The sequence below is a fragment of the Salvelinus sp. IW2-2015 genome, linkage group LG22 (genome assembly GCF_002910315.2).
Source record: "Salvelinus sp. IW2-2015 linkage group LG22, ASM291031v2, whole genome shotgun sequence".
NCBI classification, from domain to species: Eukaryota; Metazoa; Chordata; class Actinopteri; order Salmoniformes; family Salmonidae; genus Salvelinus; species Salvelinus sp. IW2-2015.
This window is the reverse complement of record NC_036862.1, coordinates 9,271,484-9,297,312: the sequence shown is the minus strand read 5'-3', so window position 1 is coordinate 9,297,312 and position 25,829 is coordinate 9,271,484. Positions and strand designations below refer to the sequence as shown.

Below are 25,829 nucleotides of genomic sequence, written 5' to 3'. Positions count from 1 at the left end.
GGGAGAAGGAGGAAAATTCAAGACGCACATATGAAAATGCCAAATAGTGGTATATCACTTCCACAAAGGAAAAAGTGGAGAATTGAAGGACCAGAATGAAATTACATTGAAGGAGAGGTGGAAAATTCAAGGTGCCACATATGAATACCAAATATTGTATATCACTTCCAAGGAGAGAAATGAAGATTGAAGCACCAGAGATGGAACATCAGGCAGAGGAGAATTCAAAATGCAAAGGTAGCATATATCACTTCCGAAAGGAAAGTCTGGAGAAATTAGAGCACCAGAAATGGGAAGTCAAAGAGGAAAATTCAAGAATGCCACATATGAAATGCCAAAGGTAGACATAATCACTTCCAAAAGGAAAACTGAGATGTTAATGCACCTGAATTGGAAATGGATGGTGAGGTGGAAAGATATAAGATGCCAGAAATCAAACTGCCAAATATAGATATTACAATGCAAGGAAATCTGTGACATTGATGCTGAAATCAAACAGCCCAACGCTGAGGAGAAGGAAAGATAAAAATGCCTTTGATTGGTTTACCAAAGTTTACAACTCCCAACCTTGATTTGGACATGAATGTTTGGAAAACCCAACCATGGAGCTGAGGTTCATGGGAAAAATTCAGACACAACTGTTCACATTCTAGGGAGACCATAAGATGAAAATCAAAATGCCAACAATAGACATAGAGTGCCCAAAAGGAATCTAACTGGATATAGGCTTCCAAAAGCTGAGGAAAGAAGGACAGAAAAAATAGAGTCCTGACTTAGACCTTAAAACTTCTGGTACCAAAGTAAGGGCCAAAAGTCAAAGGCACCAAATTCAAAATTGGAATGCCAAAAATGAAGAACACTGGAGATCAAGCATTAGATGCAGCCACAAAGAAGACAGGGAAAGAGAATGAAGGGGCCAGTGGTAGATTCATGATTAAGAAGACAAAGCTTGGCAAAGGTGCAGATGTGGCGGCAGATGCGATGGCAGGTGGTTCTGCGTTGCCAAACATCTCCCTCCCAGATGTGGGCTTCTCAGTATCCAAAGGAGCCAGCCAAGAGGATGAATGTCATGGTCCAGAGATGCGTGCTAAATTGCCAAAATTCAAACTCCCTAACGTGGAGATCTCAGGTCCTTCAATGACTGGCCAAGGAGGAGCACAAATCAACAGCGGACAACAAGAAAACAAAGATGGTATCAAGTTTCAAATGCCAAAGGTTACTCTACCGTCTGTGGGGCTGAAGAGCAAACAAGGCTCTGCCGAGCCCACTGGCACAGATGCCAGCACAGAGAATGGATTCACATTACCTCATCTTGGAATCAAAGTCCCCAAATTACCAGATATAGACTTTGATATTGGAGCATCTCAAGCTGAGGACCAAGGGGCAGATACAAGTACAAGACAAAAAATCAAAATACCCAAGTTCGGGGTGGCTTTACCTGCTATTTTTTCACCTGAAGCTAGAGTACATTTGAAGGACCCAGAGGTTGAGTATGAAGGCCCTAAAATGCCCAAAGTTAAAAAAGCTGTATTTGTTTTGGTGAATCCCCAAACAGACCACTCCACTATGTCCACTATATGTGAAGCAAGTGTAGAGTCTGGAGAGGCTAAAATCAGAATGCCAAAGATCAAAATGAAGCCATCATTTGGAAAGTCAGGATCCAAGGAAAAGAGTGTTGCTTTGAGCATTGAAGGAGACGTGGATGGAGCTGACAAGTCAAAGGGATCAAAGCAAAAAATTCCCAAAGTCACCTTCTCTCCAGGCAAAACAGGTTCATTTGATGTAACCCTAAAAGGGGAGGGGTCTAGTTCCAGCCTCAATGGTGAGAAAGTTTCAACATTCCAGAATGGATCCAAGGAGGATAAAGCTACGTTTGTGAAGCTCAAGCTTCCAAAGATAGAGTTGTCCTCGCCATATTCAAAAATAGGCAGTGGAGAAGAGGACCTTGAAATGAGTGCTAAGCTTGTCAATGAGTCCTCAGGAACTGACGGAGAAACAAAGAGGAAGAAAGTGAAATCAGGCAAAATGTCCTTCCCGGGATTTAAGAAGAAGACATCAAAAGGAGAGGAGGAAACTCAAGACAATGTGGTGTCCTCATCGGCCAGGACAGAAATGCTAGATCAGGATAGTTCAGAATCACCAACGCCCATGGTCTCCATTGGCTTTGTTCCAGGGAAGTCTAGGGGGCAGGCAGAGGCTGAGAGCAGAAAGAAGGAGCTGGAAGGAAAGCATTCGACCTGGTTCAAGGCCCCCAAATTCAACCTGAAACCCAACTCAACAGGAATCCTCCTCATTACACCAGAAGGTTCTCCCCAGGGCAGCAGATCCTCGCTCCAATGCCAGGGTGTAGATGAAACTGCAGGTACCTTCCGGCTCCAGATGCCAGGCACGGGGTTCTCCACGCAGGAGGTGTCTGAGGAGAATGTTACCACAACAAAGAAGGGAACAGTAACTGTGGTGACAAAGACGACAAAAAATACAGTAACAGAGTCCAGAACTGGTCAAACCCACACATCGCTATCCCATTGTAATTACTGAAGTCCGAAGAGATGTGAGAGTAATATATTTTCCCTCTGTCCTGATGTGACGACTGTTTTTGAAAATGTTCCTCCATGTTTTCTTTCTATTTTAGTCTTCATCATCTTTGATAATTTGAGTGGTTTAAATCTGAATGTCAATTCATTATGTATTGTTGTTGATATCTTTTTTATGCAAAAATACCACACATTTTAATTTCCCAAAGGAAATGTCTATTTTCAATGCCTTCCCATTTGATATACCGACATTTACTTTGGCATGATTGCAGAATTAGACTGACAGAGAACACAAACCAATTTACCAAAAGCAATTTGTATGTAAATACATTGACATGTTGCCTGCTTACTTAATGAAACATGTAATTATTTTCATATTACCGATGATTGGAATAGTAATAAGGATAGTAGTGATTTGTGTTAATGTAACTGAGGCTTGAGGATGGTGTGAGATTTGTGGTTTTATAATTTACTTACTTCAGCTTGTATTTTCTTTTTGATATATGAAGATTTTTTGTAATTATACCATACATTGAAATGTAAGATTAAAGGCTTCTACAATGCAATCCATTTCAACACTCTCTATGAGAATCAAGATAAGTAGACAAAACCCAAAAGAATAGGAAACTATCATCTGATATTAAGCCATGGTTTAAAGAAACAGATTGAAATATTTCAAAATGAATGCAAAACCTCTTGAACAAAACAATGTCTCAATGTCTCCATTTTCCTTTTCTTTTTTGGTGAGTTAGGAAGTAGGAATTCAATGTGTGTGTTCTACTGCATGGGAAGAGTCCCAGCAATCCTCTGTCAATCAAGTTTACAAAATTTTCCTTAACCAGATTTAACACCTGTTGGAGCAGAAAATTTGAAATAACTATATAGAATGGTGCATGACAAGGAGAGAACATGTACATGACCAGATAACACAGTTTAACAGTGTTTATACGTATAGAGAGATTTTTTACAAATACCTTTGTGCTTATGTTTTCAGTGCTTATGGCTTCACAATAAGCAGTTTTCAAGCAAAGTGTTATCAAAGTGGTATTATCAATAATGTTGTTAAGAGATCATATTATTAATAAACCTAATATTCCTAAAAAATAAATAAAGTTGTATCGTCTTCCAAATTATTCTCTTTCTAGGCGAACAGCACCCTCTCCTGTCAAATACAGCAGACATTTCAAACATACTTCCTCGCCTTATCACAACATAGTCATGGGCCTTTTATCAATTCGATTTGTCCTGCATCCTCTCTCCTCTGTCCCCTCTCGCCTCCTTTTGAAAAAGGTCAAAGTTAATTGAGGAGAGTCAGCGAGGAGAGTAAACATGGATGGAAATGTGCTTGCTTGAAATGAGATGGTCTTTCTCCACCAGCCTGGTTTCATAGACTAGACGTAACATAGTAAACGTAAATCCGGGACACTTAAATTAGTATGATATGTTACGTTTACGCCTTTCCTAAGGCACTGCAGATTGAGTTATATCATATTATTTTTAGATTATTTTGCTGGCAACATGTGGCTTGTCTGCTTACACTGAGTGTACAAAACATTAGGAACACCTTCCTAATATTGAGTTGCACCCCCACTTTTGCCCTCAGAACAGCCTCAATTCGTCAGGGCATGGAGTCTAAGGTGTTAAAAGTGTTCCACAGGAATGCTGGCCCATGTTGACTCCAATGTTTCCCACAGTTGTGTCAAGTTGGCTGAATGTCCTTTGGATGGTAGACCATTCTTGATACACATGGGAAACTGTTGAGCATGAAAAACCCAGCACCACTGCAGTTTTTGACATAAAACGGTGCGCTTGGCACCTACTACCATACCCCACATCAAAGGCACTTAAATATTTTGTCTTGCCCATTCCTCCTCTGAACGGCACACATACGCAATGCATGTCTCAAAAATCCTTCTTTAACCTGTCTCCTGCCCTTCAGCTACACTGATTTAAGTTGATTTAACAAGTGACATCAATAAGGGATCATAGCTTTCACCTGGATTCATCTGGTTAGTCTGTCATAATGTTTTTTACATTCAGTGGCCTACTTATCCCAAAACATAATTTTCAAATCCCTGTTTTGTGTTGTAATATTAGGCCTAAAGGAATATCATCAGTGGTGGAAAAAGTACCCAATTGTCATACTTGAGTAAAAGTTAAGATACCTTAGTAGAAAATGACTCAAGCAAAAGCAAAAGTCACCCAGTAAAATACTACTTGAGTAAAAGTCTAAGTATTTGGTTTTAAACTTACTTAAGTATCAAAAGTAAATGTAATTGCAAAAATATACATTAGTATCAAAAGTAAAAGTATAAATCATTTCAAAATGCTTATATTAAGCAAACCAGACAGTACACTTTTCTTGTTTTTATTTTATTTACAGATAGCCAGGGGCACACTCAAACACTCAGACATAATTTACAAATGAAGCATTTGTGTTTTGTGAGTCCGCCAGATCAGAGGCAGTAGGGTAGACCAGGGATGGTCTCTTGATAAGTGTGTGAATTTTTTTCTGTCCTGCTAAGCATTCAAAATGTAACAAGTACTTTTGGGTGTCAGGGAAAATGTATGGAGTAAAAAGTACATTATTTTCTTTAGGAATGTTGTGAAGTAGAAGTAAAAGTAGTCAAAAATATAAATATTAAACTACAGATACCCCCCCCAAAACGACTTAAGTAATAGTTGAAAGTATTTTTACTTAAGTACTTTACACCACTGAATATAATGTGCCATAACATGCATGCTCCACAATCACACTATTTCCAAGGCTTACATTAGTTATTAGTGCATAAGCATACATCCTAATGCAGTATCATGTGCTCATGTACAATTATATTCAAGTCTAGTCTAGGCTGGAATTGTAACCATCATCACGTGTCGCTATTGTGTCTACTCGATTTTATTCCGCGTTCAAGTGCTAGTCGTAACAAGGAAACTCGGACATTTCGACTTGCTAACTGGTTGAACGCAGCACGTGAATAACTACACGGTCGAACATTTCCGAGTTTGCGACTTGCTCTAACTGGTTGTAGTTATGCATGATACTGCATTTGTTCCGACTAGAACGTGAACGCGGCATACCTCAAGAGTGGGCTACAGTGATGATGCGATGCTGCGTAGGCTACGTGTGAGTGGGATGCAAGTAGCTTGCCGCCGACATTCTGGTTGCTGGGTGCACGCACGGTAGGCTACTGCGGTAAGGATGCGTCTGCTGACTGGCTCGAATAAGATGAGCAAAGAGACTCACAGAAAAATATGATTGTATTTTTAAAACAGCCTTTTGACTTCGATGCAGGTATAGGGGACCTTTTCCACCTTTAAATGTATGTATAGTAGCCTAAATAAACCCTCGTCGGTCGATGCTCATTGAGTCGTGTTCGTGGGAGACGCATAAAATGATCCTACAGAGAGACGCGAGTCAAATACGACAATTATGAAATGAAGGTTAACGTCAAGCAGACAACATCCAACCGCAATTAGATGTCTGGCAACGTCTAGCTCGGAGAATCTGAGTATGAAATGGTAAGAGAAACAAGCAAGGACGATGATGACAATATTGAACTGTGGTTGCTATTTAACAGCGTCCTTTAAAATCGAAAAATATTGTGACTGTTTTGGGTACCCTCATGATGATTTTATTGTCTGAATAGGCACCTTCCCTATTAAATATTCATACTGGTAGGCTTTGAAACAATTTATGCATGTGGAATGACCGTTTGCGCAGCATAGTCTATTACAACTGTTTCTGGGCTAATCATACGTGCATCACCCATATAGCCTACTATACCCTATTTTCCATGGCCTATATGAATTACATTTTTTGTTTGGTCAAGAACCTCCACTTAATAATATATCATGATAATGTCCACTATAACTATACATTTTACATGAGCACATAAAATAAGAACAAATAAACATTTGATTGAGCCCCAAAACACCAATCAAAGTGGGTAGTTAAGATTGTGCGAGAGGATCGATACATGGTTCTCACACAATGCCAGCCATTCAATCTCTCTTGTGGGCTCTAGCAGATATTGATTTGTAGCTTTATTTGATTATGAGAGTCTTTGTACAGTAACATCCTTTCCAAAATGAAATGAGGTATTGTATCATGTTTTCAATGATATATCTGATCAATGTTTGTTTCTCCTCTAGGTTGTTTAGGTAGACTGAATTGGTTTACATGCCTGACACCCGTTGATAGAAATACTCTGATGCTGCGTATCTGGATGGAYAACACTGTTGACAGCACTGTCACTGAATATTACTCGGAAATACACAGCGCGTCATTACTTTGAGTGTCTATTCTTCATGTGTTGAAGCCTCCTTGTTAAGCTACATAGAAGTTTGAAGATTGCACATTAGCTACTATTTTTTGATACTATCTTAATCATCTGACGGCTGCAACAATGATCCAGCAGAACAATAACAACAACTACCCATGCCTGGAGATGTCTGGCTCCCCCAGGGAGGTGCTGCAGAAGTGCCAAAAAAGCAATCTTCCCTTCACCAGACACTTGGAGCTTGGGGACATGCCCTTAGTAAAGGGCCTTCGGGCCTGGGCTGCGTGCTCCAAGAACCGCAGGAGGGCAGCACCTCCCCCCAGGTCCCAAGGAACGTGCCCCAGGCCTGCAGATGTCTACCCAGTGGGACAGTGGGGCAGGCTGGGTTATGGTCTGGGGCTACCGCTGGACTCCAACTATGCCTCCAACCCCAGACAGACAGGCCTGGGGGCACTGGTGACTGTGGCCACATTGAAGGCCTCTGAGGGAGGTGGTCAGACTCAGACAAGCTGTCTGTTCCTCAAGACGGAGGGTGGAAGGTGCCTCTACTCTACAGGCAGCCCAAAGCCCTGCACTCAAGGTCTGGTCCCTCAGTCCCCCTCCACGCTGGTGGGCAGCTGGCTGAGGGATAAAGTGGGAGGGGTCAGGGACTCCTCCACGGTGGGGAAAATGGGGGTGCGGGATATGGAAGGGGCCTTGGGGTCATACCAGGTCAAATCGAGGTCAGCCCAGAGGTGGAGAACATCCTGCAAGCCTGTGGTTTCCATCCAGGGGAGAACACTCCGGAACAGGGAGAATGCTGGCGAGCATACCCTGGAAGGGAGCCAAGAAAGCAGTGACAAAGGGGAGTTTCCCAAAGCTGGTCAGGACACTCCGAGTGGAAAACAAGACCGAGGGAGTACTAGAAGCCCCAAATGCAGTCACGCTCAGACCAAGACCTGCATCCAGTGTCACGGGCGTAGAGGAGGGCAGGGGAGTAGTGGGGGTCAGAGGGAAGCTGCCTCTGTATGTGAGCAGGATCAGTCGAGCTGCGGTGTGGAGGGGATTAAGGAGAAGGAGGAGGGGAAAGTGCAGGATGGCACTGGCCTCACCCGGTCAAAGCCCTGTGACTCCTGCCTGCCTCCAGACAATGCTGACCCAGAAAACTGCAGCAGTGACGTCGGGGACCGGGGAAAGCCAGACAGCGCACACACACAGGAGGGGCTGCATCCTGAAACTTCTCTCAACAAGGAGCACTTCCAGGACAAACTATGGGATAAAGACATCCATACTGGAGGCAACGATGTGGCCAGTGGTATCATGAGACATGTGGAAGACATTGATGGCATGGTGGGTGCTGTGATTGGGTTTGTGGATCATATCAAGTCCGCAGAGTGTGATTCAGAGAGGCTAAGGGGGACCGGGGAGATAGCTGAGGGGGAGCTGCCCAACAGGTGGATCGATGTTCAAACCTCAGAGAGCCACTGCTGCTCTGAGAGAAGCTGCCTCAAAGACTGCTCCACTCAACCACCCAGACCAGTAGAGGGCAGCATTTATACTGCTACCGATGAGACTGGCTATGGTCAGATAAATCAGGAAACTAAATCAGATAAATACAATAAGCTTTGTGAGAAATGTCAGCCAGAAGAAAAAGATCCTGTGGCAGTGGATAAAGAAGGTTTACAGGAATCTGTACATGGCCTCTGTGAGGAAGAGGAGATAGAGGGGGAGGAAGGAATCCAGTCAACAGTACCAGAAATTAGGGAGCTCTGTGGGGAGCATGGAGAGATACTGCCTGAGGTCAGGAGCACAGATGATGAGGCCACGCTAGTAAGGGGAGACATCATATCCCAGAGAACTGAGCGAGGGCCTCACTGGGCAACAGAGGAACATGAGTCCGAGGAGACATGTAGGATGGAAGCGAGGTATTTTTCAGATTTACCGGCTAACCTAACTGAAGAGGCCGTAGTAGGGTGGAGGAAGGCAGGGACTAGGCAGTTTAATTACCTTTTACAAGGCTCTGCTGTTGCTGGCCCTGCTACCTCTGTCACACACTCGCCACCTAATCCGGCCTTCTCAAGAGCCATGGCAACAGGCCTCCCTTCTCCGAATGGGGGGCAGACAGACGCTGGAGGTGGGGCTCTGGTGCCTCTGCTACGGAGCCCAGGGGAGCAGGAGTGGAAGAGGGGCACGGACGAGAGCAAGGTGGCCTCCAACAGGGGGTTCCTGGATGGGGGGCCAGAGGGGGAGGATGACTTTGGGCTTTTCATGCAGGCAGAGGAGCAGCCGCCCTGGGACGACAGCTTCACTGCATCACCCCTAGTGCCTTCTGGGAAAAGTGAGAGTGTTGGTAAGTCCCCAGCCTACGGCACCTCAGAAATGTGACATGAGCTCTTTTTAAAGACATCCAGACACTACACACACATAACAGAAACTTCTTATGACTATCACATCCTCCAGTTAGATTATGCAAATGTGACAGAGGCAGCAGTAACAGCAAAACATGAAAAGGTTTTTGAAAACCACAAAGACAAGAGCTCTGATGTGAACAGTAGCGGTAACTCTCTTTGTTGTGGTTTGCACCATGCAGCAGCCAGGGCATGTAGACACGTTGTTCCCAATGCCCGAGTGGCGCAGCGGTCTAAGGCACTGCGTCTCAGTGCTAGAGGCGTCACTACAGACCCTGGTTTGATTCCAGGCTGTGTCACAACCGGCCGTGATTTGGAGACACATAGGGCGGCGCATAATTGGCCCAGCGTCGTCCGGGTTTGGCTGAGGTAGGCCGCCATTGTAAATAAGAATTTGTTCTTAACTGACTTGTCGAGTTAAATCAAATAAATAATCAGTTAGTCTGGTCTGACCTGGATTCTTGAGGGCCCTCCTCTCTCAAACTCATGTGAAGGTAGTGCTAGTGCTCTCTGCTTTGGGATGTAAGGCGTGTTAGCCTCAGGACATGGGGTTCCATGTTTAAAGAGACAGAGACCTAGGCAGGCAGCTCCTCCGTGATTGGGAGAGACCATGCAGGGTGACAGCCCATCCATCCCAACGTTCCATCCCCAAGTAACCTCAAACATCAAACATCATGCAAAGACAAAACTCCCAATCATTAGTGTCTAATGGTAATAACAAAGGTCTAATCATTGTTGTTGTCATGATTATGTCAGTTAAAGCAATGGCACTTGCAGTGACTTTTAACCAAGTGTATAAATCAAAGTTTCAAAAATAGTTGTCAGATTATAGAAGGTAAAAAAACAGGTCAACTACCAAAAAAACAAACATTATTTGTTGCCCATTCAGGCCATTTGAATGAGGACAGTATGCAAAATATCTGTCTATTTGGAGCATACACCAGGTCCCTGCACTTTAAGGTCGACTCAGTGCATGGAATACAGATCATATAGAACCAATAGAATCTAGCTAGTGTCTAATGATTCATTTCTGATGCCTTCTTAATGTTTCCATGCTGCACTTGAAAACCATTCTATTACCAATGAGTCTACCCATTGGACCTCAGGTTGGACAGACAGCTCATTCCAACAATCAGAGGATGCCTGGACAGCCTTCCCAAAGGATACAGCGGGAGAAGGGCAAGACACAAGAGAACAGTGGTGGCCCACAAATGCTGTGGAGGAGACAAGGGGCAGATTCTCTGCCACGCAAAATGTGGTAGGCCTTTAAATCTTTCCATCTTTCCTCAGAAGTGACTACAAAAGACAAGGAGTCAATTTATTGCATATTCCTATATCTCCAGGAGGACATGGTCCATGGGACTGACTGGAAATGATAGACATACACATTTGTTCTTCATTTTTCATTATTTCCATCTTTCAGAACAAAGTGTTTGTGGAGGCCTTCCCGTCACTGTCTACTCCCCTGTATGATCGTGATGCTGTTCCCACACTCAGCCAGCTCCTCAGAGGCGTCTTGGATCATGAAAGCTCTGCAGAGGATCATGGGTAAGTGGGTCAAGAAACCATAATGATATTTTATTAAAATCCAGCTCAGGGACTGATTTGGAAGTTTGATCCTGTATTAGCAGAAAATCCTACTTAATTTCCTTTCAGCTCGGATTTTAAATCAGTTAGAAGCATAATCTAGACAGTTTTATAATTCATGAAATTGGAACGATAAGGAACGTTCTGACATAGTTGTTATATATTGCCATCTAGTGGAAGAAATTATGACCCTCAAGATAGCGCTAGAGATTGCATGAAATGTCACCACCACCGAACAATTACCCTACTGTTTGAACCCATGATAAGCTGCATATTAGGCAATATTTCACGCACTGAATCAGTATTGCTTTAGTGATAGATTCACCGTTTCACAATTATTTAATAGGCTGTGGTGTTATTCATAACTGTGGTGCGTACTTCTGCCATTAATTGACTTTACGTATCTGTGTTTGTCTTGTAGCTTACTCGATGGGTTCCATGACTTGAACAAAATGTTTGGCTTGAAATATAAGAGGGCAAATGCTGTTTCCCGTGAACGGCTTCTACAGTCGCTACATTTGGGCCAGTGTAACACGGTGAGTATTTACATCTGTAGTGCTAGTGTAATGGGCTGTTAAAAGTAATAACAGGCCTACTCTGTTTCATATTATGAGGCTGAAATGATACAGCCTTATCTTATGTTAGTATAGCTTTTTAACATAAGGCTCTATCACCATGACAAATGCTACAGCATGTTAAACCAAACTGAAGTGCCTGTAATTATAGAATGCATAATGGGTCACGCATCATAGTATGACATAGTCATTTGACTGTTCTCTGCACTGGCACTCAGATAACAACTGACTACAGTTAATGTAAATTGATGTAAAGTTTATGTCAATTTAGAAGAGTTATCATTTATTCACCTCTGCAGGAAAATATGACTGGGCACCGAGCAGCCAACTACAGTCCCTCTCTTGGCCTCTCCTCTTCCAGTCAGCATGCACAGGCCTGTGGGAAGAGACGTTTATCGTATGTCAACAAGAACATCATGGAATAACCAAAATGTCCACTTTCCCTGACCTTCAACAACACATTTAGCCTTTTCTATGCCTGTCCATGCCAAACCACTAATGGGACACAGTCTTCATCTCCATGGGGAGAAATAACTAAACATTTCACAAGATTCGGGAACTCAGAGGATGCTCTCCTTGGGCTGACTGGACCACCTGACTATATGGTGACCCTTAATAATGCCCTGTTTTGCTTTACCTTCGCTGGAGTTAGATCACCGATGCATACCTGTGACAAATTTGATAAAATTAAGCACTAATTGTAATTTTTGTCTCTCAGATATTTTTAAAATACATGCAAATGTTAACATTCTTATAAATCTTATTCTTATGGACTATAGGAAATGTTAAAGTAATTAGTGTTTGCCCGGAGAAGTGGATGGCTATACCCCTACCCCCCCTTTGTTCACTCCCACCCTCTTTCTCACACACACACTGACATGGACACAAACAACAAACACACACTATCCTCTCCCGTCACGTGATCTGGCTCAAACTTGCCTGTGACAACTCTGGAGCAGAATATACTGTAGGTTTAGCAAACATTGGAGCTCACATGGATCACAGCTCCTTTTCTTATTACCATAGTAAATAATGACCATGTTTTCTGAAATGATTACCTTTAAATTGGGGTGTTTCTGGCTGTCAGAATACAGTTGTTTTGTGCTGGCAAAGAGAAAATGTGTTATTTTACCAGTACACGTTTGTTTTAGATCACAAAAAGCAGTCAAGTCATATTTAGATTCTATTTGTTTCTCTCTTGATTGTTGTTTGTGGGTAACCCAGGGCAACTCAGTAGGCCTACAGAAAATGTAGTGAATGTTTGTCATTTGTACATAATATGTATTCCTCAAGAAAAATACAGATTTCCCGAGTTGTTCAAATTGATAAAAATAGATAGTCAACTTGTTAATTCATGTAATAAAATGATACGTTGATTGCTGTTTTCCATCCTCAAAGCTTTTGCTAATGTTATGATATACTGTATAGTTTTTGAAGTACCTAAACAGTCATCTCATTTGGGTGTTTGATGCAATACTCACTATAAACCAAAACAGCAAACAACAAAAGAAAGGGGAGAAAATAATACTCTACAGGCTACACATGTCAGTCAATTAGAATGGCCTACGGCGCTTCAAAACATTTTCATGGGTCAAAAGGCAACCACACTGGCAAATCAACACTTACAAGTGACATACTTTGAATTAGCACACAATCAGCTGTAACCACTGGCAAGACTGTGCAAAGCCTTCAAGTCATTACATAAGACTGCTAATGAGGAAAACTGACAGAGCAATGCTATTCTCAGTTCATTACCCACTCTAACCTTGTGGCCAAGAATGCCCCCTACCAGAATGGCAAATTTGTAACGTCTCCCATGTATGATGATGACAGGTAAAGGGCCCAAAAGGAGGTCATGTAGAAGATTTTGGTCTGTGGCCACGGCCGGATTACCGATCAGTCAGCAGGACAGGTGACCTGGGCCCCATGACCTCCAGGAAATTTGCTTTAAAAACTGCACAATTTTCTCTCAGCTTCATGGCAAAATGTGAAGAATAGCATGAGATAAGCTGTAAAACAGCACATTCTTCTCTTTCCCATGGCACAAAATGTAGAAAAACAGGAAATTAGCTTTAAAACTGCAAAATTACCTCTCAGCCTCATGATAAAATGTAAAATAGCATTATAAAACTGCTATTTTGTTCTCTGCACCATGGCAAAATGTGTTGAAATGCAGGAAGTTAGCTGTTTTCCTTTTTGTTTTTAAGTAGGTGCCCCGGGGCCCCAAATGCGGTAATCTGGGGCTGTCAGTAGTGCTGAATTGGTTAATAGGAAGTTGCTGAGTCAGAGGATCTATTTTCACCAGATATTGTGGCATTGACTGTGTTTAAGTGAAAATATGCAAGTGGCCTTAGATGACCTTTTGGCAAGCTATCAAATAAAGTCAACAGTTTGTTTGCCTAATGCGCACTGTGCACATTGCCCTGGTATAGTTCAGTGCATGGTTGGCAAGAAGAAAAACATATCCTGGTGTTGCTATTTTCTTCAGCTGCAGCATGTGATACGATGGCTCCCCTAATCACATGTATTAGTTTTACGTAAAAGCTCAAGGCGAAGCAATCTCTGTCTGCAATAACAACTATATGAAGCCATTATGGACATATGAAACTAGGAGAGTGAGGCAGTATACTCTAGTTCCTTTTTGGCCCACCCCATAGCTCTTCACTTTAGTCTGCAGATCCAGATCTGGGGCTTAAATTCAGGTGATTGAAACGTTCACATTATTGCAGATAGAAATAGAACGTAAAAGACTAAGGACATGCTGTTATCATGAGGAACAGTAGGGTGCAGTGTATTCTCAACATGTTTATTTGCAGAGTTCTAGGCGTTTTAACACATCCTTGTCAAAATTGTAACAGTGGGTTGGAGGACTGCCGACACGTACAACTTGAGCGGACGGAGGCAGGGAAGTAGGCTACAAAGTCACAGTTTGGCGGATGACATTGAAAGCAGAGAAATGTCTTCGTGGTACAAATCTTGGATACTGCTTACAGGTTTTATACTGTTCTATGTTGCTTATCTGTTGTTTGGAGCGTTCGTTTTCTCCACCATCGAACGGCCGGTGGAGGACAAACTAAAAAGAGACATACAAGTCCTGAAGGAAGAGTTTCTCAACCAAAGTTGCGTCAATGCAACATCACTTGAAAACTTTTTGGAGAGAGTTTTACAAGCCAATAAGTATGGGGTTTCTATCCTTCCGAATTCTTCTGCGAGTTCTAATTGGGACTTGGCTTCCTCTTTGTTCTTCGCCAACACTTTAGTAACGACAGTCGGTAAGTAAATAGCCTATAACGTTAACGTCACTTGTCTTTGTTAGGCCTACATCGTTTTCGTTTTGTTTCGGCTGGTCCGTGTAAGACAAATCCATGTAGACATTTCTAAACAACTTAATTGCTAATATTGCAAGATACTCAAGGAAACACTGATTGGTTACAAATTACAGTTGTAGCTGGGCATTTTTTTGTATTCAGTGACCAAAACATGCCAGCATCAATGGGCCATGTGGTTTTTCAGGTAACTGCCCCAGTATCAGTGCTTCAAAGTCGTTAAAGCAGGGATGGGCAACTGGTGGTCCTCCTTTTGAAAGCCCTCAGATCCATTTCCACTGACTAAGTCAGGGTCTCAATTTACCGTTGCAATCTAGATTAGTAGACTGACATGGTGCAATTTCGAAATCAGGAGTTTTACACTTGTTATGTCAATCACTGATAGTCAGTCAATTAGCCCATGTCAGCTAACATTTTTTAGATTCCTAACTTAGTTTAGCGGCCAGCTATCTAATATTGTTATCATGGTTGAATTACCTGGCGAGGTCCCCCATTGATTTTCTAAATTAGACTCACTCAGATATCATTAAAAACTGCAAAAATGTCGCTTCACGCAATGACTAAATGTGTATAATTGCAGGAAATTAACTCTAAAATTAAAAAATATGTGGGTGAGCAGACCCACGAGCAACTGCAGCCTCTCATTATGAGTTCAGATTTAAGTGCCTTTGAACTGGGTATGGTAGTAGGTGCTAGGCACACCGGTTTGTGTCAAGAACTGCAACGCTGCTGGGGTTTTCACGCTCAAGTTTCCTGTGTATCAAGAATGGAATGGTCCACCACCCAAAGGACATCCAGCCAATTTGACACAACTGTGGGAAGCATTGGAGTCAACATGGGCTAGCATCCCTGTGAAACACTTTTGACACCTTGTAGAGTCCATTCCTGACAGATTGAGGCTGTTCTGAGGGCAAGGAGGGTGGGGTGCAACTCAATATTAGGAAGGTGTGCCTAATGCTTGATATACTCTGTGTGTGTGTGTGTGTGTGTGTGTGTGTGTGTGTGTGTGTGGTGAAAACAGTAGTGGTCATAGAACGGAACCTTGAGGAACACCAAAACTTACCATTGATTTGCCAGTGGACAAACTTATGTCATTCCAACAGATAAGATCTAAACCAGGCAAGAACCTGTCCATGTAGACCAATTAGGGTTTCAAATCTTTCCAAAATAATGTGGTGATCGATGGTGTTGAAAGCGGCATAAAAGTCTAGGTGCACAAGGACAGACGCAGAGCCTTCTAATGGTCTGATGCCATTAGAAGGTAATTTACCACCTTCACGAGAGCAGTTTCAGAACTATAATGGTGTCTAAAACCAGACCGGATGGTTTCGTAGTAATTATGTCTTCAGGAAGGCAGTTAGTTGCTGAGCAACAGATTTTTCAAAACATTTTTAGAGGAATGAGAGATTTGATAGTCAGATTTCTTTATTTAAAAAAATATATATTTTTGGGGTTAAAGGTTTGGCTTTTTCAGGGGAGGCATTATTACTTCCACTTTTAGTGAGCTTGGTATACATCTGGAGGCTAGGGAGCCGTTTATTATGTTCAACATAGGAGGGCCAAGCACAGGAAGTAGCTCTTTCAGTAGTTTAGTTGGAATAAGGTTTAGAGGCCATGACTATTTTTGTGAATGTGTCAAAATGACACAGGATTAAATTGATCCGAGGTCCTGGCTGTTCTGTGCAGACTCGGGATAACTGAGTTTTGGAGAAATACGCAAATACAAAGAGGAGTCTAATTTGTTTTCTAATGATCAGGATGTTTTCCTCTAAGAAGTTCATGAATTCATCATTGCTGAAGTGAAGGCAATCCTCACTTGGGGAAGGAATGCTGCTTTTTAGTTAGCTTTTCAACAGTATCAAAAATAGGGTGATCGAGCAGCAGTGAGGGATTTTCGATATTGCACGATACTTTCCTAGCTAGTTGGAAGACTTCCAATTTGGTGGAGCGCCATTTCCTTTCCAATTTTTGGAAACTTGGTTTACGGCTCGTATTTTCTGTATCCCAGGGAGCTAGTTTCTTGTGACAATTTAGTTTGTTTTTAACGGTGTGACTGCGTCTAGGGGATTATGCAAGGCTAAGTTTAAATCCTCGGTTAGTTGGTTAACCCTTTAGAACCCATAGCGGTCGTCAACTGCCTTTAAAAAATATATATATACTATAGCGGCTGCGAACGGCCTTGTTTTTCCAACAATATCTGCATCCATATCGCAGAATTAACTTCCTAACAACCTGTTGTCTTATTTGCGTGGCTGTTGTCATCAACCAGAAACAGGTTATGCTGTCATTTTGACCTTTTAACAGAAAATAAATCACTTAATTACTCAAAATGACGGTGCCAATGCGTCCACGACTTTTCACTGTATAAGAGCCTGTATCTATGTTGGTTGGTGATACGGATTCGGACCCGTGATGTTGAAAGAAATGAGAAAACAGCAGATATGTTGGATGCTGAGAAATTTGAGGCATAGCGCTCAGATTAGCAAATCCTGTCGTGCTCACCTGTTCCAATCAAGTGATCATCATCAGAGGAGCTGGAATGATTACTCTCTGTCTCATAGTTGCAGTGTTTAGCTGTATATAGTCAGCTAACTATCTGGTTATTTTGTCTTGTTTTTACAGATGTATTTCATATGGCCCAAGCTGCTTGCTATAGGTAGCTAGCTAGTCTGTCAGGCAAGGAACGTTGTGTGGCTGTAAATTTGGGCTTCGCTTGTGAAGCGTCAACCTCAGCTGTCACTTTTACTAGCTATCCATACATACAGCTAACTAGCTACCGAAATGGAGATTATAGTAATTTGTGTTAATCTGTTGGATTTAGGTCATGGTTTGTCACGTTCGCAAGGTAAAGCTATACATAGCCAGCTAACAAGTTGCTTGTTTTGTCCTGTTTCTACCAATGCAATTCATTTGGAAACTGCTCCAGCTAACATTTGGCAAACTCTGTAGTTTGTCTGTCAGGCAAGAAAACAATAGTTGTATGGAACATTGTGCTTGACTCGCGACACTGTCATTTGATCGTCTCACTCCCTCCCTACAAAGACAACCAGCTAACTTTGTTTGCCCATCAAAATAGATGAGGAATTATTCTAAACCTGTCTGGCTAAATTGCACAGTGTCATCTTTAATATTTTACTTTCAACATCCTAAATAAACAGTAGTTGATGTGTTGAATCTGTAAACTGTTGTGCCACTTTGTAAGAAGTCAATCTATGAAATGTAATCTCACCATGAGTCTTGAAGTGTGTGTACCCTATCTAGCCTTTATGGTTATAATCTGACCCATCTATGAACATATTCATGAATATATTTTTGTGTACTTTATCCTGTCTGATTTCTCCATCCGTCTGACATATAGTGCATACGGAAAGTATTCAGACCCCTTGACTTTTTCCACATTTTGTTAGGTTACGTTACTACCTTATTATAAAATTGATTAAATAGTTTTTTTTCCCCGTCATCAATCCACACACAATACCCCATAATGACAGAGCAAAAACAGGTGTAGATTTTTTTTCAAATGTATAAAAAATTAAATGTCACATTTACATAAGTATTCAGACCCTTTACTCAGTACTTTGTTGAAGCACCTTTGGCAGCAATTACAGCCTAGAGTCATGACGCTACAAGCTTGGCACACTTGTATTTGGGGAGTTTCTCCCATTCTTCTCTGCAGATCCCCCTCAAGCGCTGTCAGGTCAGATCAAATCAAATTTTATTGGTCACATACACATGGTTAGCAGATGTTATTGCGAGTGTAGCGAAATGCTTATCCTTCTAGATCCGACAGTGCAGCAGTATCTAACAGGTAATATCTAACAATTCCACAACAAAACCTAATACACACAATCTAGTAAAGGAATGGGATGAGAATAAATAAGTATAAAATATATGGATGAGCAGTGACAGGGCGGCTAAGATGCAATAGATAGCAAAGAATAGATAGTGAAGGATACAGGATATACAGTGGGGAGAACAAGTATTTGATACACTGCCGATTTTGCAGGTTTTCCTACTTACAAAGCATGTAGAGGTCTGTAATTTTTATCATAGGTACACTTCAACTGTGAGAGACGGAATCTAAAACAAAAATCCTGAAAATCACATTGTATGATTTTTAAGTAATTAATTTGCATTTCATTGCATGACATAAGTATTTGATCACCTACCAACCAGTAAGAATTCCGGCTCTCACAGACCTGTAGTTTTTCTTTAAGAAGCCCTCCTGTTCTCCACTCATTACCTGTATTAACTGCACCTGTTTGAAACGTCGTTACCTGTATAAGACAGCCCGTCCACACACTCAATCAAACAGACTCCACCTCTCCACACAATGGCAAGACCAGAGAGCTGTGTAAGGACATCGGGGATAAATTGTAGACCTGCACAAGGCTGGTATGGGCTACAGGACAATAGGCAAGCAGCTTGGTGAGAGGCAACAACTGTTGCGCAATTATTAGAAAATGGAAGAAGTTCAAGATGACGTCATCACCTCGGTCTGGGGCTCCATGCAAGATCTCACCTCGTGGGGCATCAATGATCATGAGGAAGGTGAGGGATCAGCCCAGAACTTACACGGCAGGACCTGGTCAATGACCTGAAGAGAGCTGGGACCCAGTCTCAAAGAAAACCCATTAGTAACACACTACGCCGTCATGATTAAAATCTTCGCAGTGCACGACACAGTCTCCCCGCTCAGCCAGCGCGCTGTCTAGGCCCGTTGAAGTTTGCCAATGACCATTGACTGATCAAAGGAGGAATGGGAGAAGGACATGTGGTCTGATGAGACAAAAATTTAGCTTTTGGTCTAAACTCCCTCACCGGTGTTTGGAGGGAGAAGAAGGATGAGTACAACCCCAAAGAACACCATCCCAACCGTGAAGCATGGGGTGGAAATAATTCTTTTGGGATGCTTTTCTGCAAAGGGGACAGGACGACTGCACCGTATTGAGGGAGGATGGATGGGCCATGTATCGCGAGATCTTGGCCAACAACCTCCTTCCCTCAGTAAGAGCATTGAAGATGGGTCGTGGCTGGGTCTTCCAGCATGACAACAACCAAAACACACAGCCAGGGACTAAGGAGTTGGCTCCGTAAGAAGCATTTCAAGGTCCTGGAGTGGCCTAGCCAGTCTCCAGACCTGAACCAATATGAAAATCTTTGGGGGGAGCTGAAAGTCCGTACTGCCCAGCGACAGCCCCGAAACCTGAAGGATCTGGAGAAGGTCTGTATGGAGGAGGTGGGCCAAAATCCCTGCTGCAGTGTGTGCAAACCTGGTCAAGAACTACAGGAACGTATGATCTCTGTAATTGCAAACAAAGGTTTCTGTACCAAAATTAAGTTCCTGCTTCTCTGATGTATCAAAATAACTTATTGTCATGCAATAAATGCAAATGAATTACTTAAAAATACAATACAATGTGATTTTCAGGATTTTTGTTTTAGATTCCCGTCGTCTCACAGTTGAAGTGTACCTTATGATACCAAATGAAAGGACCTCTACATGCTTTGTAAGTAGGCAAACCTGCAATCTGCAGTCGTATCAAATACTTTGTTCTCCCACTTACATATGAGATGAGTAATGTGAGATATGTTAAACATTCTTAAAGTGGATTATTAAAGTGACTTGTGTTTCTCTTTATTTAAACGTGGCTAATGATATCAAGTCTGTAGGGTAGGCGAGCCCGCCTCTGTGTGTAGTGGTGGCTGTTTAACAATATGATGGCCTTGAGTAGAAGCCTGTTTTTCAATCTCTCTCTGTCCCAGTTTTGATAGCACGCTGTACTGAGCTCGCCTTCTGGAATTGAAGCGGGTGAACAGGTAGTGGCTTGGGTGGTTATTGTCCTTTTGATGATCTTTTTGGCCTTCCTTGTCGACAATCGGGTGTTGTAGGTGTCCCTGGAGCACGGTAGTGTTGCCCAGTGATGCGCATGGTGCGACCGTCATACTCACTCTCTGGAGTAGCCCTGCGTGTTGTGGGGAGGTGCTCAGTTTGCCGTACCAGGCGGTGATACAGCCCGACAGGATGCTCTCAATTGTGCACCTGTAAAAGTTAGTGAGGGTTTTCGGTGACAAGCCAACATTTTTCAGCCTCCTGAGGTTGAAGAGGCAGTGTTGCGCATTCTTCACCACACTGTCTGTGTGCGTGGACCATTTCAGTTTGTCAGTGATGTGTACACCGAGGAACTTAAAACCTTCTCCACTGCTGTCGATGTGGATAGGGGTTTCCTGAAGTCCACGACGTTGGATGGGGAGCGTCGCTGCAAAGCTATATTCAGATCTTTCCAGATATGTTAGATTGGGTTCAAGTCCGGGCTCGGTCTGTGCCACTCCAGGACATTCAGAAACTTGTCCCGAAGCCACTCCTGCGTTGTCTTTGCTGTGTGCTTAGGGTTATTGTAATGTAACAAAAATGTGGAAAAAGTAAAGGGGTCTGAATACTTTCCGAATGCACTGTCTGTCCTTGGTTGCAACACTCACTGCTGAGTTCCAAACTGCCTCTGGAAGCAACATCACCACAAGAACTGTTGGTCGGGAGCTTCATGTAATGGGTTTCCATGGCCGAGCACCCGCACGCAAGCCTAAGATCATGATGCGCAATATCAAGCCTGGGCTGCAGTGGTGTAAAGCTCGCCGCCATTGGATTTTGGAGCAGTGGAAATGCATTCTCTGTGTGTGATGAACTCTTCACAATCTGTCAGTCTGGCGGACAAATCTGGGTTTGGCGGATGCCAGGAGAACTAATAAGGACACCTAATGGTAGATGGGTAAAAAAGTTATGAATCACACTTTGGATGGTGTATCAATACACCCAGTCACTACAAAGATAAGGGCACCCTACCTAACTCAGTTGCCGGAGAGGAAGGAAACCGCTCAGGGATTTCACCATGAGGCCAATGGTGTTTTTATAACAGTTTAATGACTGTAATAGGAGATAACTGAGGATAGGTCAACAACATTGTAGTTACTCTACAATACTAACCTAATTAAGAGTGAAAGAAGGACGCCTTTACAGAATAAAAATATTGTAAAACATGCATCCTGTTTGCAGTAAGGCACTAAAGTAATACTGCAAAAGATGTGGCAAAGTAATGAACTTTTTGCCCTGAATACAAAGCGTTATGTTTTGGGCAAATCCAACACAACACATCACTTATACTCCTATTCATACATTCAAACATGGTGGTGGCTGCATCATGTTATGGGTATGCTTGTCATCTGCAAGAACGAGGGAGTTTTTAAATTTTTTATAAAAGAAACAGAATAGCTAAGCACATGCAAAATCTTAGAGGAAAACCTGGTTCAGTCACCTTTCAGCAGGACGATAATCTAAAACACAAGTCAAAATATACACTGGAGTTGCTTACCAAGATAACATTGAATGTTCCTGAGTGGCCTAGCTACAGTGGATTGTTTTGACTTTCATTTTGTTCAATGATAACCGACTTGTTCCCATCATAGCTTTAATTTTCTAGATAGTGAGATCACTTACCTCTCTGCTATTGTACTGTGTTTGCTTGTATGGGATCCTAATAATTTCTTAGCTCTATAAACTTGCGCTCTGTCTCACTCTTTTTCTCTCCACCCTCCCCAGGATATGGGCACACTACGCCCCTGTCGGACAAGGGCAAAGCCTTCTCCATCTTCTACGCCCTGCTGGGAGTGCCCTTCACCATGCTGGTGCTCACCGCCTGCGTCCAGAGGCTCATGCACCTGGTGACCTACGGACCCATCAGCATGTTCCGCCAGAAGATCGGCCTGGACCCTCTCGCCGCCACTGCCGTCCACTTCGCCATCCTGCTGCTGGTGGTGGTGCTGGGCTTCTTTGTGGTACCTGCTGTGGTGTTCAGCTACATCGAGGACACCTGGTCCTTCCTGGACGCCATATACTTCTGCTTCATCACGCTGTGTACCATCGGCCTGGGCGACTACGTGCCTGGCGAGAAGCCCGGACAGAATTTCAGGTCGCTGTATAAGATCTCTGTGATGGGTGAGTCATGAACTAGTCTGTGTGTTACTAGTCTGAGTGTGTTTGATAACAGAGCAAGGCACCCTGACATGGCTCATGACACAGCTCAGACTAATGTCATATAAATTCCGTGATAGTCATTACCCATTCAACTTAAATATTGGTGTTCATGATTGAGTTAGAATTGTTTTCCCCCTTTTTTGAATAGAAAACCAGGAAATAAGTATGAACAGTGACTGCACGATATGGTGGAGTTTGCATCAATGTTTTAAACAGAGGGATGTGCATAGGAATAAGTGGACTTGACAATTTTGACCGTGTGCAGACACTTGAGTGAAGTGGGTGACGCTCGGCCCCAACACCACCTCACATTAGAGAAGCCAGAATGTGACATCTTGTCCAGCACTGAGATCGCTAGGCCCTCTGGTGGAATATGGTGTTGTGTCTCTGTGAAACCGCAGGAACTTTCACACCTCGGTTGTGAGAACTGGCGCTTCCTGAGTGCTCCTCCTCCTCTCAAGTAGTGCACTCTGGTCAGAAGGATCTATAACGTCCAAGGAAGCAATTTTAAGAACTAGTAAATGCTGTTTTGTTTGAGTTTTTAAATGTGCTCATGTAAGATATGTTTGCAATACTCGTAATTTGAAGATGACAGGACACCTCTGCTCTTCATTGTGCTCAATGTCCTGAGACAACATTTGTGGGCCAAATGTCAGAAGATATTAGTCAGAATGCAGAGACTGCATGAGTCTCCCGATTTAACATGGTTCAACCGATGAAAGAAAATGGATGCATTCCTTATCCCTGTATTGACCCTAGACATGTAATTCTGATACTGCAAATATGCAGTACGGCTTATCGCTTTGAGTATATTTGTATAAGTCTGAGGAGGCATCCTTGTGGTTTTCAGGAGGAAACTAAAGTGTCGCTCCACTGCCCCCTCCATGTATCTCACAATGTCTGTGATTTGGTTGGTATACTGGATGGGTGAATTTGAATTTGGCTTCTTGTTTTGGGAAGAGTGTAATGTCTGGTGAAATTGCTCTCATCTCAAGGGCATGTTGCAGTAGGGAGTCAAGGATACCACACCATCTACCCAACTTGTACTTGGAGGGATTTCATATTGTCACATGACATTTGTCAGAGTTATGGTATAATTGAATTACTGGAATTACCCTTTTTATCCTCTCAAAATAACCTCACTGTTTAGAGCCTAGTGGTATTTGTTGTACTCTGTGGCATTGTCTAAATACCTTGTTTTAGGGCCTGTTTTGGTTGATCATGTCACATGACCTGGATTTAAATTTAAATTTAAAGCTTGTTCATCACACTTTACCCTTAAAAAAAAAAAAAAATCATATGGTTCAGCACCATTCTCAGACAATTGCAAAAATGTTGGGTGTAATTCTCATTAAAGTTTAAACTACTGGGAAATTAGGTTGTTTTGCTCATATCGGAATATACTTTTCCTGTCAAAAAATATACCCACAACATGGCATGACAGAATTTAAGTCACAAGGGAGGTGTAAGTCTACTCTGCTTACTGAGCTGCACTGAAACAACTGTTGAAACAAATGAACCATGATATGGCATATAAGCATAACTGTATCGTGAGGAAGCCTGTTGAATAGCTGGTCTTCTTGTCCAGCAGGAATACACCTCGAGCACACCAGTGTGGTGAGTTTGCGCTTTGTGAGACAAGTGACTGTGTCCATGTATAATGCTTCTTCCCACAGTGTCTACTTGCTGATGTTGTACTCTCTGTCCTCTGCAGTGTACCTGTTTGTAGGGCTGATGATGATGTACCTGGTCCTGCGTGCCTTCCACCGGATGGCCGACCTGCATGGCCTGACTTCTTTCTTCCAGCTCCCCCACTGTGACGAGGATATAGAGGAGGACAGGGAGCCCATCATCGAGGCCGGCCATGAGGACCAGCATGAGGCGGAGGCCTCGGCCAAGCCCCTGGATCCGGCCTCCCAGACCTCCTATAACACCATCATCCGATAAGGACTCACTCCACTGGCCCGTTCTCCTTTACATCAGTCAGGTCAAACAGCTAAACAACAGTCACTGTTTTACAGCAACACAGGGAGGAGTTTAAAACCTGACACTATATAGGCACCAAAGACCATCTTTACCACTGTGAGGCAACTCATGGGTCAGGTCAGACCTTCCTGCTACGACAGCTCAACTAAACCAAAGAGAAACAAGAACTCTACAGATGCACCAGTGTACCCAGTTGACACTTGGCGAGGGTTGTGCGTCAAGGTGGGAGGAGGTTGTTATTCCATAACCTGCAGAGAACACTTCTGGTCGGGACTGATTCTGATTATTTATCACTTTTTTTGTTTCAGACCAAAAAATATTTAAGTATCATATACTGACATTTTCTTGTGGATGTATTTTCATGTACCCTTTTGTGGTTTTAGGTCAGGGTTGATCAAGGAAGGTCATACAGAAATATCTGATATTTCAAAACTAAACAAACTCGTTATAGTGGCCATCTTTTGAAGGAGTTTGTTGCCCCTCCCTAGTAACTATGAAAAAGCCATTGCTTGAGACTTTGTCTTGAGTCATATGATGGAGCACATTCCCAGGACTAGCGTGGGCCTTCCCGGCTTTGTTTTTGCATGTGGTGTGACATGGTCATGTGTTTTWAAAAAAAGATAAGGATATCATCTGAAGGATAACAAATTTAGGGAACAAAAGGATTGAAAATAAAAACCAAGTATCTGTGTTCTGATGTGTAGTTGTCATTTGTTCAATGTTAGGAAGTGTCAGTGTGACAGATTGTTCAGGATTAGCATGTATGAAGTTTGTCATTTGCTACTACGTACATTGACAATGTAATATCTGCCAATAATGTAATGGTTGCTAATGTAATAACTTCTGCATTTGTTATAAATGCTGATAATAAATTGCTAAAAGTTTGTGCATAATGTAATAATTATTACAAAATGAAGTGGGTCACTTTTTATGAATGTAATAATTTTAACCAATGTAATAACACAATTACTAAACTAAATTCACTCTTGTTTGTTCATGCATATCAAGTGTCATGCTTCAGTAATAGTGGACAACACACCACATTCCTGAAWCCTTTTTTGATATTACTAAGGGAACGTAATTGTCCAGTTCATTAAACCTGTGGACTAATGTTGGAGGGCC

At 42.6% G+C, this 25,829-nt stretch overlaps 3 protein-coding genes across 3 annotated transcripts; all 3 read left to right on the top strand.

Moving 5' to 3' along the window:
* The first annotated feature begins 369 nt into the window (after positions 1-369).
* Positions 370-3,640, top strand: LOC139022798 (periaxin-like). Its single transcript, XM_070434019.1, has one exon. It carries the CDS (start codon positions 841-843, stop codon positions 2,536-2,538), a length of 1,698 nt encoding a protein of 565 aa, XP_070290120.1. The 5' UTR covers positions 370-840; the 3' UTR covers positions 2,539-3,640.
* Positions 3,641-5,467: 1,827 nt separating this feature from the next.
* On the top strand, positions 5,468-12,746 carry LOC111982794 (uncharacterized). Its single transcript, XM_024014388.2, has 6 exons — positions 5,468-6,056; positions 6,690-9,146; positions 10,311-10,462; positions 10,628-10,752; positions 11,213-11,327; positions 11,666-12,746. The coding sequence occupies exons 2-6, from the start codon at positions 6,944-6,946 to the stop codon at positions 11,789-11,791; spliced, it is 2,721 nt and encodes a 906-aa protein (XP_023870156.1). The 5' UTR covers positions 5,468-6,056; positions 6,690-6,943; the 3' UTR covers positions 11,792-12,746.
* Positions 12,747-14,080: 1,334 nt separating this feature from the next.
* On the top strand, positions 14,081-25,591 carry LOC111982806 (potassium channel subfamily K member 6). Its single transcript, XM_024014406.2, has 3 exons — positions 14,081-14,638; positions 22,287-22,682; positions 24,436-25,591. The coding sequence occupies exons 1-3, from the start codon at positions 14,323-14,325 to the stop codon at positions 24,666-24,668; spliced, it is 945 nt and encodes a 314-aa protein (XP_023870174.1). The 5' UTR covers positions 14,081-14,322; the 3' UTR covers positions 24,669-25,591.
* The last annotated feature ends 238 nt before the right edge of the window (positions 25,592-25,829 follow it).